General features: G+C 38.9%; 5 protein-coding genes across 10 annotated transcripts; 4 read left to right on the top strand and 1 right to left on the bottom strand.

The window, feature by feature from the left end:
• The first annotated feature begins 43 nt into the window (after positions 1–43).
• On the top strand, positions 44–1,361 carry LOC662223 (heterochromatin protein 1). 3 transcript variants are annotated; one of them, XM_968335.5, is made up of 3 exons: positions 44–195; positions 294–603; positions 677–1,361. In XM_968335.5, the coding sequence occupies exons 2-3, from the start codon at positions 346–348 to the stop codon at positions 1,214–1,216; spliced, it is 798 nt and encodes a 265-aa protein (XP_973428.1). In that variant the 5' UTR covers positions 44–195; positions 294–345; the 3' UTR covers positions 1,217–1,361. The 3 variants fall into 3 exon arrangements, with proteins under 3 accessions (XP_973428.1, XP_008194329.1, XP_008194328.1); XM_008196107.3 differs by having other exon boundaries at positions 56–195; positions 276–603; XM_008196106.3 differs by having other exon boundaries at positions 64–195; positions 245–603.
• Positions 1,362–1,391: 30 nt separating this feature from the next.
• On the bottom strand, positions 1,392–5,305 carry JhI-21 (Juvenile hormone Inducible-21). The gene is made up of 6 exons (XM_968370.5): positions 4,711–5,305; positions 3,502–3,630; positions 3,080–3,221; positions 1,968–2,292; positions 1,660–1,921; positions 1,392–1,617 (listed from the first exon to the last, which is right to left on the bottom strand). Exons 1-6 carry the CDS (start codon positions 5,168–5,170, stop codon positions 1,475–1,477), a joined length of 1,461 nt encoding a protein of 486 aa, XP_973463.1. The 5' UTR covers positions 5,171–5,305; the 3' UTR covers positions 1,392–1,474.
• Positions 5,306–5,449: 144 nt separating this feature from the next.
• LOC103313264 (uncharacterized) lies at positions 5,450–10,254 on the top strand. 4 transcript variants are annotated; one of them, XM_064357127.1, is made up of 8 exons: positions 5,450–5,953; positions 6,001–6,464; positions 6,511–6,935; positions 6,988–7,692; positions 7,745–8,238; positions 8,294–9,503; positions 9,559–9,971; positions 10,023–10,254. In XM_064357127.1, exons 4-6 carry the CDS (start codon positions 7,267–7,269, stop codon positions 8,367–8,369), a joined length of 996 nt encoding a protein of 331 aa, XP_064213197.1. In that variant the 5' UTR covers positions 5,450–5,953; positions 6,001–6,464; positions 6,511–6,935; positions 6,988–7,266; the 3' UTR covers positions 8,370–9,503; positions 9,559–9,971; positions 10,023–10,254. The 4 variants fall into 4 exon arrangements, with proteins under 4 accessions (XP_064213197.1, XP_008194331.1, XP_064213198.1 ...); XM_008196109.3 differs by having other exon boundaries at positions 5,450–6,464; XM_064357128.1 differs by lacking the exons at positions 7,745–8,238; positions 8,294–9,503; positions 9,559–9,971; positions 10,023–10,254 and having other exon boundaries at positions 6,001–6,202; positions 6,258–6,464; positions 6,988–7,199.
• A 671-nt stretch (positions 10,255–10,925) lies between these two features.
• Mtpalpha (Mitochondrial trifunctional protein alpha subunit) lies at positions 10,926–16,774 on the top strand. The gene is made up of 6 exons (XM_968437.5): positions 10,926–11,135; positions 11,224–11,321; positions 13,955–14,686; positions 14,766–15,112; positions 15,164–15,393; positions 15,804–16,774. The coding sequence occupies exons 1-6, from the start codon at positions 11,066–11,068 to the stop codon at positions 16,610–16,612; spliced, it is 2,286 nt and encodes a 761-aa protein (XP_973530.1). The 5' UTR covers positions 10,926–11,065; the 3' UTR covers positions 16,613–16,774.
• On the top strand, positions 11,392–13,458 carry LOC103313266 (kinesin-like protein Klp10A). Its single transcript, XM_008196111.3, has one exon. It carries the CDS (start codon positions 11,487–11,489, stop codon positions 13,428–13,430), a length of 1,944 nt encoding a protein of 647 aa, XP_008194333.1. The 5' UTR covers positions 11,392–11,486; the 3' UTR covers positions 13,431–13,458.
• Positions 16,775–17,839: the final 1,065 nt, after the last annotated feature.

Below are 17,839 nucleotides of genomic sequence, written 5' to 3'. Positions count from 1 at the left end.
GAGAGCGCAGTATGAGAGTTGTAACTCCTGGCTATATTTTTTAAAACTCTGAGAGTCGTTTTTGGACAATTTTTAATTGGTTGAATTGTGTTGGCACCATTTTTTTCTTAACCGCCACCCGCCATATTTCCAGCGCCATTAAAAGGATCTTTTCGGCGGTGTTTTGTGGTGGCTTTTTAAGAGCCAGAGTTGAAAGTAAGTAAATAACGGCTCCAATCGCATTATTATCCACTACCTTAACTAGTCAGCATTTTAGTAACGAAGTTGAATGCAAGCAATACTTATTGTTCCAGAAGTACGCAGTCAGCATCGCTTTACCGGTTATTCGCAAACAAAACTGCAGAAATGGGCAAAAAGAAGGTAGAAGACAGCGAGAGCGAGGAGGAATATTCAGTTGAGAAAATTATCGACCGGCGGGTCGTAAACGGAAAGGTCGAATATTTTCTCAAGTGGAAAGGTTATAGCGAAGACGATAATACTTGGGAACCCGAAGACAATCTCGATTGTCCCGATCTCATAGCGGAATTTGAAAAGTCGCGCAAAGCCAAGGCGAAGAGGTCTTCCACCACGAAAAGTGCGGACGAGGATAGTGACAAAAAAAAGGTGGGTTTATTGGATAAGCCAAGCAAAAACCAGCCCACTTCGACCCGAAATCTATTTAATTGTGTATCCCTAGAAAGAGAAAAAATCCAAGGACGGTGAAGAGAAGTCTGAAAAGAAATCAAAAGGCAGGCCCAAGAAGCATGCGGTTGAAACGGAGGACTCCGACGGCGAGCCCAAGTCGAAGAAAGCTCGCCGTCGTTCAGATTCCACGGACGAGAAAGAGAATTCAAAAAAAGACGCAGATTCCGACGACGAAAATGGTAAAAACAAGTCTGACTCATCTGACGACGAGGATAAGTCCAAGAAAAAGAAGAAATCAGAAGGCGATGACGACGAAAAATCCAAGAAAAAGCGAAAGTCTGAGTCGAAATCTGAAAAGGGGAAGGATAGTTCATCCAAGAGTAAATCAAAAGTCGGCTTTGAACGGGGCTACCAAGCCGAGAAAATCATAGGAGCATCAGACACCACAGGACAGCTGATGTTTCTGATGAAGTGGAAGGGAACCGACGAGACCGATTTAGTCCCAGCTAAGGAAGCAAACGTCAAGTGTCCACAAATTGTTATTCAGTTTTATGAGGAACGTCTCGCTTGGCATACTCCCGATGAGTCTTAAGTTGTTTCGTCATGAAAATCCTTTATTTTGGTAGGATTCCAGTTAATTTTTTCCGTAATAGTTTTCTATCGCCTGCAGTGTTTTATATTAAGATATTGTTCATTTTTCATGTTTCTTTTTTTGTAATAAACCGTGAAAATATTCACACCATTGGTTATTGAAAGAAACAGTCATGTTATACTGCCATACAGGTATTTTTGCAAATACGACACTGTAAAAAATTATAATTTTTATAAATAAACCTACAATTGAAATAAATTAAGAATGGGACAGTGTTTGTTCCGCTTGTGGTGAAGTCACGTTCATAATACTCTGGAGTATTTCCGTCAATTTTCGCGAAGTTTGGTTGAATTTTTCCGGTTTATTTTGCCACTTGACGCATAAATAATACACAGGGATGCCTAAAAATGTGTTATTTTTGTCAAAATTCCGTAATTAAGTACCTGACAGCGTGATGGCCACTCCAATGACTGTGTTCCACGGCTGCGAGGGTATGGGGAATATCACAAGAAACGCGCAACAGAACAAAAATATTATTGGGATACTCATGTTCACTCTAATCGGCCTTGGCATATCGGGTTGCTTGTATCTCAGCCATAACATTCCCGCAATGCTTGCCGCCACAGAAAACCATAATATTTGTCCGTAGTAATTTATCAGAACGAAGACATCACTGACTAGAAGCATTGCTAAAGAGGTTACACACTAAAAATAGGGCATTAAAAATTGCTAAACTTTGGGGGATCATTACTGTGAATATCAGTGAGGGTATGGGGGTCATGCGTTTAACGTGAATGAAGGAGAATAAGTCGGGGAGATGTCCTTCTTGAGATCCTGTGAGGAACAGCCGCGAAGAGGTGAACAGAATTCCGTTAACTCCGCCAAAAGTGGACAAAGCGACGAAGATTGGAACTAGCCAGTGGAAAGAACCGAACATTTTGAGGCCGAAGGAGACCGCAACAGCCGGCGAACTTTCAATTTCCATTCCTGATAACACGGCGAAATAGGCGACGTTCGCAAGGACGTACACGCCGGTCACCATGGGAAGGGCGATCCATATGGCACGAGGGAGGTTCCTGAAAATGTGTAAGTCAGGGGCAATAAAATCCACCATTATTCTACTAAAGACTCAGTTTATGATTGGGGACTGAAAGCATTTTTATCGATCATTAACCGCACGTGGCTTTAATCGAAAAATAAAATTGATGTTTCAATAAATAGAAATTGGGAAAAAATTACACGTTGCTTAATAACTTCTAAGCTGACGATCAGAAAAGTGATAAAACCCATCAACTTGTGTTATCAAATTCAAGGCTGCGTGTATTTTCTAATTTTGTAATTTACTCTCACTTACATAACAAGTTAGGCATTAAAAAAAGAAAAGTGAAAAACTCGTATTCAGTTCGGAGATATTTGACTTCGAAATTTACATTTAAATTCGCAGCGAACAGCGCCTTGATGGTAAATTCTCGCACATAATTGCATTCTTTTAATATTTCGAGAAGTGGAGCGCACAAGACGCATCCTCTCGTCCTAGATTTAAGTAGCTCAATCAGGTTAAAATCACGTTCGATTTATAGCGGACGTTTGAGTGAGAAGAACTACAATAAAATACTTTTAACGGTGGCGAGAAAATACAATGTTTAATTCAAGAATCCCTTCATCCATTTAAAGATCACGTCACTGGTTTTTTCCTTCCTTAAGCAGTCTTAGACAATTACGCCCGAATTCAGCCTTTTGAATCGAATTAACCGAGTTTGTTAATCAGATTCGTCTCATTTCCCATCATCCATCAAAGTCGTATTGTGCGATCCGGTGATTGAATTATTTCGCTTGAATGTATTAAATGAGTCGCATACTCACTTGTACGGATCTTGGAGTTCTTCCGTTACAAAATTGAGGAAATTCCAGCCTCCGAAAGCGAACAATCCGGAGTAGAATCCGAGTGCGAGTTGGGAAATTTCGTAATTTCCCTCAAACGCATTTTCGAAATTCTCAGTGTGACCTGCAAAATTTCAGTCGGCGAGGTCAAGTGCGACTCAACTCAAGAAATTAAATATTTGATCGCATAAATGCACTGTCGGGACAAACAGAATTAATTTGTTAACTCAGGGCGAGTCCAGTGAAATGTTAGAGTTGCTCGGACGAATGATTATGCAGTGAGCAAGTTTGCGAAATGAAAATTCGATTTAAGTGTGTCAAGATGTAAAAAGCATCAGGTGAAGGGAATTCATGTTTGTGGTCACGCACAGGCAGTAGCGACTTTATTGTTAATCTCTACTTACCATTAATTGCTACATCGTAAAGTCCTGTGAGAATGATCACAATCAGGGCTAATAGCTTAGCTGCGGTGAAGACGCTTTGTATTCGCATAGCCCATCTGACGCTCAGGCAATTAACTGCCGTCAGAAGACCTGAAATTGAAAACAATGGCTCTTATCAGCGATTTGTCGGGATTGTGTCTCAGAAATAATAAAAATTTGTTTCTCTAAGCAATGTTTAATGTCAGAACTTTCTCACCGAAAAACTATTTGTTTGTGTTATCCACAAAAATAATTTCTTAAAAACATCACTTTAACATTGAGAAAATTAAACTGTTAAATAATATCGAAAACAATTATTTTTGCTCTAAACTACAGATAGCGCATTTAAAAACTGCAAGTGTGTGAACTGCTATAATGGTTTCTCAACAATGTAACGTAAAATGTGATACAACTAATAATACATTGGGAACTTGCATAATAAAGTAAACATTAGAACGTTCAAGGTTATATTTTTTCATAAAAGAGTGGCACAGCCTGACAACTTTTATGCTTTTGTGAAAAGGTGATAGGTGGGATATAATGGTACTGGTGCACTTTACTTGAAAAAAAACTAATGAAAAAATTTACATGCATAGAGAAAAAAATCAAAAATTTAATAGCAAATGCTGATTTCTGTGTGACTAATTAAATTGCATTTTTTAATAATAGTCTAAAACTATACGTTTAGAAAATTTTTAAATATTCTTGTAAGACAACTAAAATTAGAACTTCAGAAACAAACAAAAAATGAATAAAACAATAGGCAAGTAGGTATAACTTTAATAATCGATACAACAATAAAACGGCGGCAAATAAATAAATATGTGGACTGATAGAGTAATTTATTTAATTATTTATACCTTCCAGCTAGACAGTGAAATGAATAATGAATGTGCTTTCCAATGTGCAAATAATTTAAATAAAAAAGTACGGATCTATGTTGCTATTGTTAAATTTGAACGCATCACCTCAATTGTGACGCTGTTGCATCATACTTTCTTCGAGGGAAATGTGGGCGCCCGACGTCACGCAAATCCATATCCCTCGTTTTTACGCTATTTCATCAGCAAATTAATCATTTTCAAGTAAAAAAACCAATATTTTATCATAATTTGGGCGGCTGAACCCGTTAGTATCACCCTTTCCCGAAAGAGGTCACTCCTAGATTCAAAAATTCAAAACCGGACTTACACAAACAGGCCGCCGCCAAAAACCTGACGGCGTTTTCCGGAGGCTGGCAGTCGTCGAAGAAGGGCTTGGCGGCGTACTGTGCGAAGGTGAGGGCCACAATGGCCTGGGTGGTGGGCCGGATAATCAGTAGAGCGATCCAGAGGCGCAAGAACGCGGCCAAAGGCCCGAACGCGACGTAGATGTAGGCATAGTCGCCCCCGGACCTGGTGATGGAGGTGCCCAACTCGGCGTAGCAGAGGGCGCCCAAGGTGGAGAAGATCCCCGAGAGGCACCACACGATGATGGAGACGCCCACCGACCTGGTGCTCAGGTAGACGCCGGTGGGGGAGACGAAGATGCCGCTGCCGATGATGGTGCCGATAATGAGCGCGACTCCATTCAACAATGTGATTTTCCGCTTGAGTTTGACGGCGCCGTCGGCGTCGCCGACGTCTCCGTTGGGGCGCGAGCCGGAGGTCATGGTGCTGGGGCTAGTGGCGGGGCATTTTGGGGGTTGGGACCATGTCGGGAACACGTGGTCGATTCACTACTCAACGCGGTTTGGGATTCAATGCGTGGTTTACGTTTACGTTTATAGTATTTGTTGGCGCGTTACGAGGGACTTGCGCAAAGAGCGGCAGGTATTGGGTCATGCAAGCGGAGGCATGGGCGGAGGTAGCGATGGGACAGCGGGATTTATTCAATAATTTGTATCACCTGTTTGATTAATTGGTGCACGTTCTATCAAGTCACAAGGCTTGGACATTTTTTATCCAATTAGCCTTCAGTTTTTTGAACCAAAAGCCTAAAGCTTACATAAATAGATGTTAAAAAATCGTTAAATTAATTACGGTATTTCAGATATTTATGAGGAGTTTAAAATGTTTTTGATACAAAACTCACTCAGATTAACTTAATTTACAGAAAGTGTCATTTTTTCAATAATTAAATTTACTGCAATTCTGAAATGTGAGGGAATGTTTCTGCAACTATAAGAACATTAGGCTGTCAGCCTTGTTTAATATCATTGGAAACTGGGAGTACCCGAACTCTGAAATAAATCTAGTTTCATCGATCTTTTTTCTGTATATCTTATCAGATAATATTACAATACTCTCGTATTTAATAAGCGGTGCAATCATAGTTTAACAGTGTAGTTATAAATTTCAGTGAAAACCGACGAACAATGTTTCTTGCAACTGTTTTTAATTCAGTTAAAAAACTTTGTTGCTGCTGTTGTAGTCAACAACTCGATGAAGATAATGTGATAACAGAAAGTGTTGAAGACGGTGGTGTAGAACAAAATTTTAGTGCCGAAAACATTTCTCCGAATACTTATGCCGAAAATTTTCGAAATAGTACACGAAATAGACAAGAACTAAAACCTTGTATTAATTCCCAGCAGCGTAAATTTGATGATTTTGTTGATAAAAATGTGGACGAAGATAATCTAAGCAAGCGAGTCCATCAACAGATTCCCCAAGTTCATCAGACACAAACTGTCTATGAAAAAGTTTCGATATTTGTTATACTTAGGTGTTTCACAAAATTACTGAATTTTTTTTAAGGAAAAAACAGGGGCAAAATTTACTCATTATGCCGACGATTTTCAAAATAGACGAAAACCAAAACCTTTGGTTATTTCTCAGCAGCCATTTAATCGTAGATTTGATTTTTTCGTTGATAAAAATGTGGATGAAGATAAATCAACTACACGAGTCTTTCGAGAGATTCCTCAAGTTCACCACACAAGGACTGTCCATGAGGACGTTCCGGTATTTGTAATATTTGGCGTTTCACTGCTACAGAATTTTTCTTAAGGAAAAATCAGCGGAGTTTTACCGCAGAAAGGCTCAGCGACACTTTGACAAAAAACGGCAATTCCACAAAATCGCTCATCAATGTAAGGAAAACGGAGAGCATAGTCTTGCTGACCATTACTTTAAAAAAGCCAAACTGCAAGCAAGACTGGCTGAGACGGCCAATAACAATGCTGCTGCTGTTGTATTGCAAGAAAACCAAGCACGTAATTTTACAAAAAGTACAATCGATCTTCATCACCTCTATGTGAAAGAAGCCCTTGAAGCTTTAGATCGATTTCTCGATCAGGAAATACAATTTCTGAGGAACAATTCTCTAAAGAGAGGCTCGCTGAGGGTGATAACAGGGCGAGGAAAGCATAGTGCTAATGGAATTCCCAAAATCAAGCCTGCAGTCATTGCACGACTTGAGGAAAGGAATCTGAAGTAAAGGAACACCGATTTTTTGTGTACAGCGGTTAATACAGGATGTTTTCAGGTATAATCATATCAATCCGGGGTATTTAAGAGTTGTGATTTCGAAAAATTCTGAGTTCGGCAATAGCGCATTTAGAACTTCACCGTTAAGATTATGATTACTGGCTAATTGAATGCACTATTAATGGAAACAATATGAAAAACCTAATCAGTTTTATCGTATTATCTTATCGGATTTACAAAGTGTCTGAATAAAGGAAACATTATTTTTTTGTTCATTGTTTATTTACCTACTGCCCTTTGGAGTGTGATCGATCGCCTCTATTCAGAAAGTGTAAAAATGTGCAACTCCGCCTCAACCAAAGAACCTGAAATGTTTGGTGGAAGAAAAAGTGATTACGCACAGAAGAGTTACCTTCGCCGCTTTTTTGATTATATAATCAACGGTTTTAAACAATTTTTTTGGAAAGGAAACCAGTTAGCAATCAAGCGCAATGAAGGCTTTTTCAAAATAAAACTCGGAGAAGAAGTGATTACCCAACTTGCCCAGATGTTTTCGGATTCGGACTTCCTTATCCCTTCTGGATTTGTAACAGTTGTGGAAATTCCTGTTTCAATCGGTAAACAATTGTATGCGGCTTGCATTGAAGCAATTCTTCGGGAGAAGGAAGCACAAGACGAGTTGCTAAATGAACTGGTAAACGAACATGACGAATTCAGAAAAATTCTACAAGAACTGGGAGGTGATTTTGACTATTCGACCGAGGTAATACCCGATTCTGATCGATTTGTTAAAGAAGAAGACGTGGTTATTTCAGTACATTGAAGATGATAAAACTTACATAGTTGGAAATATGGAGGATTATTGTGTAGTTGACGGAGCTGAAACATCTTCCATTGCCACGTATCGCCAAAAGGCCAAAACACATCTCAAAGAACGGAAAAAGTTCCTGCATGAAGCTCATAAATGGGCAAAATTACAAAACAAACATTTCGCCCAACAAAACTTTGCTCAAGCTCAGAAACACTTCCAACAATACGAAGCAGCGAGTAAAATGGTGTTTAAGATTCTTTTCGAAAGATGTTTCAAACAGATTTCGAATCAGAGCTGCGTCGATCTTCACGGTTTTACGGTTGGTGATGCTATTGGGGTCCTGGATGAATTTTTAGATAAGAATATCGAACAGTTAGAAAATGGACCTGTGGATGTTAAGTCCCTAATGGTGATAACGGGTCAAGGAAAGCATAGTGTCGGTGGTATTGCGAAAATTAAACCTGCGGTATGTGAAAGGCTCAAAGCAAGGGGTTTGAGGCAAGTTTGATTTTGATAATACTTGCGTGGTTACTTAATTGCGGGATATTTCCAGATATTCCATGGTAAATCCAGGGCTTTTGAAAGTTAAGATACAATTCGACTCACTTCTGGCCGAGGAAGTGTTGTAGAAAGCTAGGATTATATTAGAGTGCGCATTATTCTTTTGGATTAATTAATAAGTTTTCGTTTATTTTTCTTTCCCCGAAAAAATCGCGGCTATAACCTTTACGTGTTTTTATCTTCAAGTCTTCTTTTCACTCTACTTTAATTTCCAAAAGAAATGAATACATTCATATATTAGTCACTCGGCGTAATTGCTTGAAAATTCTAGGAAAATTTTATTTTACATTTGTAAGAAAAACAAATAAAAACAAAAATGTATGTAGGTACTGTCATAAGGTACTTAATAAAATATTCAAAACCTCTGTTCAAATCCGTTTTATTTTTTTAACTTAATGAATATAAATCCCGTAAATTATGGAACAGATAAGTCTTCGGCAAAGTGTGTGATTGGTTGGGATTGCGAAGAAACAAAAATATGTTTATGTAAATTAGCTACACTAGAGGATAACTATTATTTTTCTAAAAAAGCATGCACAACATTTGTGATAACAGCAACAAAGAATGATGGAATTGTCACGAAATTTCACTCAGAATCGGCAAACGTTGGCTCGCTGGTTGTGCTCGTGACAGTCACAACTTCTCTTAAGCAGAGATAAGGCCTCAAGCAAGCGTGTGAAAAACCAAAGATTAAGTGAAAAATTTGGCAATTTTCGTACATAATACTTTGATAACGCGAGTAATATTATATTATGTAAAAAGTGAAGCCAGTGAAGTCATTCTCACACGTGTTTTTTTATTATCAGTGCAGCCAATCGCAGTTAAACTCTACTGCATTGTTGTGTCTCAGCACTAAAAGTCCATAGTGGATTATGGATGAATCCAACGCAATTTTCCAACTTTCGACTCGATTCCCTAACAAATCTCGAGATTATCTACTTCGGAAGTACTACCAGTGTGATTGCAGCCTAAATGCAACAATCGATGCAATCACCAACGACGATTCCGAAGAAGTGTCTCTCTGTGACCGCTTTCTCGACTCTCTTTTTACATGTTTCGGTAACTTGTTTTGCTGTTGGGATGGCCCCTCATACACCGACGTCCAAGAAAGGAGCAACGAGCGCCAAACTCCACGAGGAGTCATTACAACTTCAAGTGTACTTCAAGAGCTGCCTCAAGTTCATCAAGCGACCACCAATGCGGTACAAATTTTACCTTCCCTGCCTCGTAATTGATTAATTATTACAAAAATTTAAGGCGTTTTACCGCGAACAAGCCCAACAGCATTTAGAGAAGAAACGCGAATTGAATCGGAGGGCTCACCAGTATAAACAGGAGGGGAAACACAGGCTTGCCCATGATTGTTTTGAAGAAGCAAAAATACAGACGAAACTGCACGATGAAGCCAACAGTCGGGCAGCTGCTGCATTTTTAGAAGAAAATTACAGGAAATATCCAAGTAATGATACAATTGATTTGCATTATCTTTACGTGAAGGAGGCGATCCGGGCCTTGGATATTTTTCTGGACGATCAAATTTCACACTTGAGGGACGATAGTTTAAACTCGAAAGGGCTCAGTGTTATCACAGGGCGAGGGAAGCATAGTGAGAATGGGGTTCCCAAAATTAAGCCAGCTGTTATTGAACGATTGCAAGCAAGAAGGCTTAAGTAAGTCGTTCTGTTGAATCAAATAATTATTGTCAAGTGGACTGTTTTCAGGTTTTCGGAAGTCAATGCGGGCTGTTTGAAAGTCTATATTTGTAAAACTTCACCTTTAACCAATGATCTAAGTTAGAGAGGCTCTTTTATTTTACCAAAGACTGAACAAAGATTGTGTTAGCGTTTTTATTTTGTCAATGTAATCGTACATTATTATTTAACCGTATTTTTGTAATACATTTTTTACTTTGTTATTTTTATAGTTTTTTCAAATAAATATTTTTTGTCTCAACGTTTTTGTGTTTTAATTAACATCGTTTTCAGTTTCACTAAAGCAATACGTTACCTGTTAGCGTTCTTTTGAAATAATTTCTGCTATTATTTTTTATTACATTATAAATTATTCAAAGTATAATTAACTTTACCAAAGTTTCGACTTTGAACAGATATAAAAGTTGCCAATAAAAGATTGATTGAAGCATTTTTTGCAAGAGTGCAGTCTGTGAAGTGAGTTTATTTGTGCCAATTATTTTTTTAGTTTGTCGTTTTATAAAAAAGGTAAATTATTGCCAGTCTACGAGTTATGGAGATATAACTAATACGTTTTTTTGCATAGAAAAAAATATAAAGTACTCTGAATTCTGTGATTATTTGGTTTAAACATACATATAAAAAAATATACTTTTTACTGGGGTTGAAAAAAAAAACAGCAAAAAATTGTAATGTTATGCAACCATAATTGCGGTCTTGCATGCTACGTGGAGTATTTCTGTTCATATGAGATGATTTTTGCAATTTAAAAAAAATTAAGTTTTTGTAACTATAATGGTGTGCATTAGATTTTTCCTGAAATAGTTTTTTCGGCGTTTTTATTAAAATTTTTCAGTTAGATCTAGTGTTGCCATCTATGCAACCGTTTCAAAGCCACTACAGAATTCTGTTTCGAAGCGTCAATGTCAAACCCACATGATCAAAAGTCATGAATGCATAAAATAGTTATCCAACTGGGCAAAGTTCATTACTCGGCTCATTTTGAAAAGCTGGGGAAGTGTAGGGAGTGTTGGTGTTTGTAGTTGCTCGAAAATTCAATTAAAATTGGAACCATGTCGACACTACGGTTTTTTGGGGCCTTATCGAAAATTTCCCGTACTAACATAAAGTTTAAGAACACAGGTAACCTCAATTTTCTCTAAACGAATGCACTTTGATGTGTGCACTTTGCACCTGAATTGTTGAATATTGCTAACAGGGGCCTTTTCAGCACAAATCCGCGGCATGGCCTCACAGGAGAGGAAGCACACGAAGCTCAAAGTTGTGGATAATATTGGAGTCATAGTCTTAGACTCGCCAGGAGTCAAAGTGAGTATTTAGCGTAAAAATGGCACGAGCGATGTGTTTATCAATTTTTTCCCAACTTATCACGCTGTTCTGGTAACAAGCTTATTTATTTGCAAAAGCGTCTCAAACCGTGCAATAAAACAAAATTTGACAGTATTTGTCAACAAAATTTTGATTTTGATTTTAATGAAAATGAACGGGAAAGTTCTCGAAATCGGTTCCACAATCAACATCGAGCGAAGTGACGGTAGAGTGCATCCGGCAATCGTATCCAGCATTAACTACGAGCTGGACATAGTCGGGGTTGAGTGGTTTGAGGCAGGTGAAACCAAAGGCAAGGAAATCGACTTTAATTGCGTCACCAGACTAAACCCTCACATCGCCGCTATAAAGCCAGACGTTCAGAGATTCAGTGAGTGTTCCTCTGACGTTGCTCTAGTCGAAAAACCGAAAAAACGCCAGTCTATCGCCGTGTACAACAATCGCGTCAAATCCTCCAAGTCGAGAATCACCCAAGACATCGTTAAGCCGAAAAATTCACTCAAAGACAAGTACCCCCAAACCTCGCGGTCCGTAATCGAGCACATCTCCAACTCGTTCGAGAGCAATGTGGTCAAGAAAGTGGGAAAACTGGAGCTCGAACGCATCGAGCGCCGCAAAAAACAGGCGGAATTCAAAGCGGAAAAAGTCGAGCTGACCAAACGTAACGCCGATAACCCCCATTGGGAATTGCACCAAATGATCCACGATTACTGTAAAAACCTGAACTATAAACCTTTGACGATCAATGATGTAATAGAGGACCGTCTCATAACAGTCTGCGTCCGCAAGCGACCTTTGAACAAGAGCGAAAACGCGAAGAAAGAAGTCGACGTTATAACAGTGCCCAGCAAAAACCAAATCATCGTTCACGAACCCAAAACCAAAGTCGATCTCACCAAATACCTCGAAAACCACTTATTCAAATTCGATTACACGTTCAACGAGCATTGCGACAACGAAATCGTCTACAAATACACGGCGCAACCACTCATCCGGACGGTTTTTGAGGGCGGTTTCGCCACGTGTTTCGCATACGGACAGACCGGATCCGGGAAAACGTACACAATGAGCGGCGATATTTTCCGAACGAATGCCCACAAGGGAATTTATGCGATGGCTGCGACCGACGTTTTCCGACTTGTAGCGTCCCCAAAATACCGGCATTTAAACTTGATTGTAACGTGCAGTTTCTTCGAGATTTACTCGCGCAAAGTGCTCGATTTGTTGAACCGTAAAGGCGATTTAAAAATCCTGGAAGACGGCAAGCAGCAGGTCCAAGTTGTGGGCCTCACCGAAAAGGTTGTGTCCTCAGTTAATGAAGTTCTGGAGTTGATTAATCACGGGAATATGGCCAGGACTTCGGGGCAAACCTCGGCGAACGAAAACTCCTCGCGTTCGCATGCCGTTTTCCAGATTTATTTGCGTCCGGCGAAGAAATTTAATTCGCTGCATGGAAAATTCTCTTTGATTGATTTGGCGGGGAACGAGCGCGGGGCCGACACTTTGTCGTCCACTAAGACAACGCGAATGGAAGGGGGCGAGATAAACAAGTCGCTTTTGGCTTTGAAGGAGTGTATAAGGGCCCTGGGGAGGAAAGGGGCTCATTTGCCGTTTCGGTTGAGTAAATTAACGCAGGTTTTGCGCGATTCGTTCATCGGGGCCAATTCGAAGACTTGCATGATTGCGATGGTGTCTCCTGGAGTCAGTTCGTGCGAAAATACGTTGAATACGTTGCGGTACGCTGACCGGGTTAAGGAGCTAGGGGGCGGCGAGTTGCAGCATTTGTCGACGATTAATGAGAAAAATAACGAGATTATTTCGATGGGGTTGGAGGAGGAGAAGAGTTTCTCGGATAATTCCGAAGAGTTTAAAATTGTTAAAGAAAAAGTTGTTAATCTACACAGAGAGATTATTAGTAAACTGCAAGATGCGACCAAGGAGGCCAAGTATTTGAATAAGTGTATTGACAACGAACCGGAGAAGTACTGTCGGGAATTCGAAGAGTTTGTCGACGATACTGTGGCGTTTTTGTTGAATGTTAAAAATAGTGTCATTGAATATAAAATGAAGCTGTTGGCCGAAGAATGATTTTTTGCAATAAATTGTCTGGCAAGAATTCCGTTTTCGATTTATTTGAGTATAAGTTGTGTGATTGTTATTGTAAAACACTGAACAAAAGAATTACGAAAATTTGACAAAAATACGATATTCCCAAATCAAAAAATTAATGTTTTGTGTTGGTAAAAAGCTGATATTTTGATTAGATTATAATCGTATCGAATAAATGCATAATAAATTTATAAGTAATGAGATCATATTTTACATTTGATTTTTTGGCGCAAAAATACTTTCCTGATTCACTTTTCATGATTTATGAAAATAGTAACTGGAGTAAGTCAATAAAAAAGTTTTTAATGAAATTGTAAAATTATTTAATAAATCAAGGCAAGGTGTCTGGTTATTTGCTACCATCGGTTAAAAATATTAGAATATTAATTCTTTCTCAGTTTTCCGGATTTAATTTTTTTAGACGCTTTTTTTTGGTCCTGATTTGTTTCTGCCAATTCTTTTGATTAGATAATTAGGAATTACTTTGAATAATAATTTTCCAGGTGAACTCTTTGAATGGCGAAGTAATGGGCGAGTTCGGCTCCGTCCTGCACGAGATCGAGTCCAACCCCCAGATCCAAGCCGCAGTATTAATCTCCGCCAAACCCAACTGTTTCATCGCAGGCGCCGACATTACCATGTTGGAAAAGTGTCAATCGGCCGAAGAAGCCACAAAAATATCACGCGAAGGTCAAGAAATGCTCGCCGCTATCGAAAGTAGCAACAAACCGATCGTTGCCGCAATTCAAGGCTCATGTCTTGGTGGTGGGCTCGAAGTTGCACTGTCCTGCCATTACAGAATTGCAGTCAAAGACAAAAAAACCGGGCTAGGTTTGCCGGAAGTTATGTTGGGGCTTCTGCCAGGAGCTGGAGGCACTCAGCGTTTGCCCCGTCTGAGCACCGTTCCAAATGCTTTAGATATGAGCTTGACTGGAAAGACTTTGAAGGCGGATCGAGCGAAAAAAATGGGAATTGTTGACTTATTGGTTGATCCTTTGGGACCTGGGTTGGGTGAACCCGAAACTGTCACGAGACAGTATTTGGAATCGGTGGCGGTTGATGTTGCCAAACAGTTGGCCAGTGGAAAATTGAAAGTTGATAGGAAGAAGTCCCAGCTTACAGATAGGCTTTTGGAGTTTGCTTTGCAGTACAATTGGGTCAAGGATCAGATTTTTGGAAAGGCCAAAGCCCAAGTTATGAAAATGTCCGGAGGGCTGTATCCAGCTCCGCTTAGGGTAATTTTTAAATCTTATTCATTCATTTTTTATTATTTTTTTTTCTATGAGATAAATAAAATTCCATTTCATTGTACAGATTTTGGAAGTTATTCGAACTGGGATTGACAAGGGCCCCAAGGCCGGTTACGAGGCCGAAGCTCGCGCTTTCGGTGAGCTTGCAATGACCCCGCAGTCTAAAGGTTTGATGGGTTTGTTCCGCGGCCAAACCGAATGCAAGAAAAACCGTTTCGGAAAACCGTCAAAAGAAGTTAAAACTGTTGCCGTTTTGGGAGCTGGTTTGATGGGTGCCGGCATAGCCCATGTCTCAGTTGATAAAGGCTATAATGTTATTCTGAAAGACACAAATCCGGTGGGTTTGGCACGTGGACTTGGACAAATTCAAAATGGTTTGCAAAATGCCGTTAAAAGGAAGAGACTTACTGGGTAAGTTTTATTTTTTTCACGATTCGTAAATTTTTTTTTTCTAATTTTTAGACTGGAGAGGGACCGATTTTTGTCAAATCTAGACGCAACTCTTGACTATAAAAATTTCAAAAAGGCTGATATTGTAATTGAGGCTGTTTTCGAAGACCTAAACATTAAACATAAAGTCGTGAAAGAGGTCGAAGCGATTATTCCCCCAGAATGCGTTTTTGCAACAAACACAAGCGCTATTCCAATTTCCAAAATTGCGGCAGCTTCGTCCAGGCCAGATAAAGTTATAGGTAAGGAACAAAAATGTCGTTTTAACTCAAAATTAGTTTCAAAGTATGAGATAAATAAATTTATTTCCCAGGGTTCTGTAAAAAAAGTTGTAGAAAAAATTAAATTTAAATAAGTGCAACGAAAGCCCAGCTTTAGCTAAAATTATTTTTAAATGATATATTGCCTATTTTATTGCATTTTTGGATGTAGCTTACGGGTAAAACACCATATTTTTATTTTAGCTTAAATCTAAATATTTAGACTATACTTTTTAAAACATTTTTATTAAAATGGAAGATTATCAAAAAAATTGAAGGCGTATTTGAGTGGACTGTTCAACACGTTTGTGTTAAAAGCTACGTTTAAAAAGTGTTTCATTAAAAAAAAAATAATTTTCTCTCTCTCGTCCCTACACAAATAACAATTGCAGGCATGCATTATTTTTCACCCGTCGACAAAATGCAGCTTTTGGAAATCATCACCACTGACAAAACGAGCAAAGACACCACAGCCCTGGCCGTGGATGTAGGTCTAAAGCAAGGAAAAGTGGTGATTACGGTGGGAGACGGCCCTGGTTTTTACACAACTCGCATTTTATCCGCCATGATGGCAGAATCCGTAAGACTGCTCCAGGAAGGTGTCGACCCTAAAGAACTGGATTCCTTGACGAAGAAATTCGGTTTCCCTGTAGGTGCCGCCACTTTGGCCGACGAAGTCGGTTTGGACGTAGCCTCACACATTGGACCCGACCTTCTTAAAGCTTTTGGCGAAAGATTCGGAGGAGGTGACATGGGGGTCATGCGGGACATCGTCCAGGCCGGTTTCCTAGGCCGCAAGTCTGGCAAAGGCATCTACGTGTACGAAAAGGGAAGCAAGAGCCGTAGCGTGAACCACGAAGCTTTGGATATAATCAAGCGTTATTCGGTCGAGCCGAAGGGTGCGTTTGAGGATGAGGATAAGCAGTTGAGGATGGTGTCGAGATTCGTGAATGAGGCGATTTTGTGCTTGGAGGAGAAGATTTTGGCGAATCCTCTCGAGGGAGACATTGGTGCAGTATTCGGGTTGGGCTTCCCGCCATTCACTGGAGGACCGTTCCGCTGGGTGGACTCGTTCGGTGCTGATAGGTTGGTGTTTAAGATGGAGGAGTTCCAGAAAGCCTACGGATTGCCCTTCAAACCGGCTCAAACTTTGATGGATATGGCGAAGGATAACTCCAAGAAGTTCTATCCGCGCAAGTGAACGATGTATTAACGTGTGCCTTACACCCTTCGGAATATATTTTCTTTTATACCCGAAATCTATTTCATACTTTTTTATATGTCAGTAATGCAATAGCGTGTTCATTGTTATTGGACATATGGTCTATTTTTCTGTAAATAAATTTTATTCTATTTATCACAATTAAGAGTTTTTTTTGCCCAGTCCTGACACTTGACGAATTTATCATCAAAAACCACAGTTTGCGAAATAAAATACAAAATACGACACAAAAGTAATCAAAAAAATAAAGAAATGCGTTTACCGTCCGGATAAACCATGTTTTACTGTATGATTTTCTTCTCAATGGAGTATTGTTGGTTGCCTGTTCACGTTGTTTCTCTGTGTTTTTACAATAATTTTTTTGAAAGCATTGCAATAATGTGGTAATTTGCTCTTAAATATTGATTTATTAGTAACCGAAAGTTAAAATAAAAATAACGTTTTATTAACGAGAAACGGGAATTTTCTTGCAAATTATTATTTACAACAATAATCATAATAAAAGATGAAAAAAATAAGTAGGTACAAAAAATAAGAAAGCTGAAGATGCTGCTTGTAAGAAATATAAAAAAAAAGGAAAACTTTAAACTCGATGATTAGAAGTATTCGATTAGAAATAAATATTAGAAAAATTGATTATTAAAAATAGTAAGAATAATAAATAATTTATTTTAATTTTAATTGGTGAAAACTTTCACTTTCATATTTTACATAATATTTTACATAACTCATTACAACCGAGCGGGGCCTCGTATTCCGACAGTTTTTTTTAAGCTTCCATAGGCTAACGTTACTAAAATGACTCAGTTTTTTGCGGTTACCATTCTTTATGAATTGTACCATCAGTAAAACCGATCCTTTGAAACTTAACGAATTACGAAATATGGTGACATATGGTGGAGGCGCCGGGTATAAAATTTATGGGGGAAAAAGATACTTACAATAGTTTACCAAATTTTGGCTCAGGCAAAAATTTTTATATTAATTTATTAAAGCCTATAAGGAGAAAAAATACAGCAAAATCTACCATCAAGTTTTCAAAATAAGACATTCATGTGGCAGACCATATTTGCTGAAAATTTCCGCACGTTTAATTATAGATAATGCAACAAACCAAATGAGAGATTGTTTATTTATGCGTTTGAGTAATTATGAGTGCTGGAGTGCAGCGTCTTCGTCCGTAATAACATCCTGTGGGAAGAAGGA

This window comes from Tribolium castaneum, chromosome 5 (genome assembly GCF_031307605.1).
Source record: "Tribolium castaneum strain GA2 chromosome 5, icTriCast1.1, whole genome shotgun sequence".
Taxonomy (NCBI): Eukaryota; Metazoa; Arthropoda; class Insecta; order Coleoptera; family Tenebrionidae; genus Tribolium; species Tribolium castaneum.
The sequence above is the reverse complement of the archived record's forward strand: the minus strand, read 5'-3'. Positions and strand labels throughout refer to the sequence as shown.